A 2,192-nucleotide genomic window follows, 5' to 3' on the forward strand; every position below is an offset into this window, starting at 1 on the left:
CTCTGCCTCATATGTGGCTGGAGCCATGGATCCCTCCATGTGTACTCCTTGGTTAGTGGTTTAGTCCCTGGGAGCTCTAGGGGTACTAGTTGGTTGATATTGTTGTTCCCATTATGGGGTTTTAAACCCCTTCAGCTCATTGGGTCCTTTCTCTAACTCCTCCACTGGGGACCCAGTGCTCAGTCCAATGGTTGGAAGAGGCTTTCTTAGTAACTCAATTATATACTGTAAATTTTAAGCCTGTTTTGTTAGTTTTGAAAACATAGAATAAGGAAAACTAAGTTCACCAATCATGTAAAAGTAAATTTTCTCTTTAATTATGAATCAATAACTCAGAAAATTTGGGTATATCCACATCCTAAATGGATATTTGGAAGTGTACTTAAGTTATTCATACTCTTTTCCCTTTCTACGGTGATGGTAAGCTACTAGAATCCCAATTTACAGTAATATAGTGGTTATGATTTCGGAATGTACATTCCAACTACCTAGGAAAACCTTTGGTCTTATATCTTCCTAACTGTACATGTCATGTATAACACTGAACAAAAAAATTTAAACTCACTAAGAATGTAATTAACAAATAAATTATTGGAGCACTAACTCTTCTGTAGTAAATACTCAGGGAATACTAACTTTAAGACAGAAGTCATTTAAATGCACACACTACAAGTTAATTCAGTAACATGTTTTAGTTGTTACATCTCAAAAGATTGTGAAATATTGACTCTGAAATTCATGGGGGTTCTAAGTTGTATTTGTTTTGCTTGCTGTGAACTCCACCTGTTATTTCACTACCATCTCTTGGCAAATCTTCATTCTCCTTTCAAGATCAACTTTACTTTAAATCTCTTCTGAAAAGTCCTCCCTCAAGTGCCAAATAAGTTTAATGTTTCCACAGCCTTTTGTGTATAATTAAGATAGATATAAAACAATATCTATGATTGTATGTTTCGATTGTCATTTTCATATATGTTTTATAACTTGCTACAAGCTTTTATCAGTATCTGAATAAGTTAGTCACAGCCCTCTCCTGGACTTATAGATCAAAGACCTATCAATCACAATTACACCCCTATAGCAGTACATGGATATGTTTTGCTTAAATATTTTGCTCTCCAAAAAGTGTATTGCCGTTTATTCAGTGACAAGAACAATGCTTAACACATTATATAAACTCAATAAATCCTTATCCAAGGCATGAATGAATGCCAGAGAAGATACAAGTGAGGTGAGATGATGAGGTAAAACTGAAGAACATGGCAACTATCTCATCAGCCTTTACACATTTTTGCCAAGATGGTGCCAAAAGCAAAGAAGGAAGCTCCTTCCCTTACCAAAGCTGAAGCCAAAGCAATGACTTTAAAAGCTAACAAGAAAGTGCCGAAAGGCCTCCAGAGCCACAAAAAGAAAAAGCGAACTTCACCCACCTTCCAGTGTCCTAAGACCCTGCGGCTCCGGAGACAGCACAAATATCCTCGAAAGAGTGCATCCAGGGGAAACAAGCTTGACCACCACGCTATCATCAAATTCCCACTGACCACTGAATCAGCCATGAATAAAATAGAGGATAACATGGTTGTGTTCATTGTGGATGTCAGGGCCAACAAGCACCAGAACAAACAGCCTGTGAAGAAACTCCATTGCACTGATTCAGCCAAAGTTAATAGCCTGATAAGGCCTGACCGAGAGGAGGCATATGTTCTATTGGCTCCTGATTCTGATGCTCTAGATGTTGTCATCAAGATTGGGACCATATCCTTCAGTCTCTTCTCCAGTTCCTCCATCAGGTAGCCGGCTCTCAGTCCAGTTGTTGGCTGTGAGCATTCCCCTCTGTGTTTGTCAGTCTCTGGCAGAGCTTCTCAGGAGAGAGCCCTATCAGGCTCCTGTCAGCAAGCACTTCTTGGCATTCACAATAGTGTCTGGGTTTGGTGACAATATATGGGATGGATCTCCAGGTGGGGCAGTCTCTGAATCGCCTTTCCTTCAGTCTTTGCTCCACACTTCGTTTCAATATCTCCTCCTGTGAGTATTTTGTTCACCCTTCTTAGAAGGACTGAAACATCCAAACTTTGGTCTTCCTTCTTCTTGAGCTTCATATGGTCTGTGAATTGTATCTTGGGTATTCTGAACTTCTGGGCTAATATTCACTTATCAGTGAGTGCATACCTTCTGTGTTCTTTTGTGACTGG

At 39.5% G+C, this 2,192-nt stretch overlaps 1 protein-coding gene across 1 annotated transcript; it reads left to right on the forward strand.

Annotated features, from left to right (window-relative positions):
• Window positions 1-1,299: 1,299 nt before the first annotated feature.
• Window positions 1,300-1,794, forward strand: LOC127674546 (60S ribosomal protein L23a-like). The gene has a single exon (XM_052170276.1). The coding sequence runs from the start codon at window positions 1,300-1,302 to the stop codon at window positions 1,792-1,794; it is 495 nt and encodes a 164-aa protein (XP_052026236.1).
• Window positions 1,795-2,192: the final 398 nt, after the last annotated feature.

Source organism: Apodemus sylvaticus, chromosome X (assembly GCF_947179515.1).
Source record: "Apodemus sylvaticus chromosome X, mApoSyl1.1, whole genome shotgun sequence".
Taxonomy (NCBI): domain Eukaryota; kingdom Metazoa; phylum Chordata; class Mammalia; order Rodentia; family Muridae; genus Apodemus; species Apodemus sylvaticus.

Bases quoted from the DNA above. Each gene is read 5' to 3' on its own strand.
- LOC127674546 (XM_052170276.1), top strand. From the start codon at position 1,300: ATGGTGCCAAAAGCAAAGAAGGAAGCTCCTTCCCTTACCAAAGCTGAA.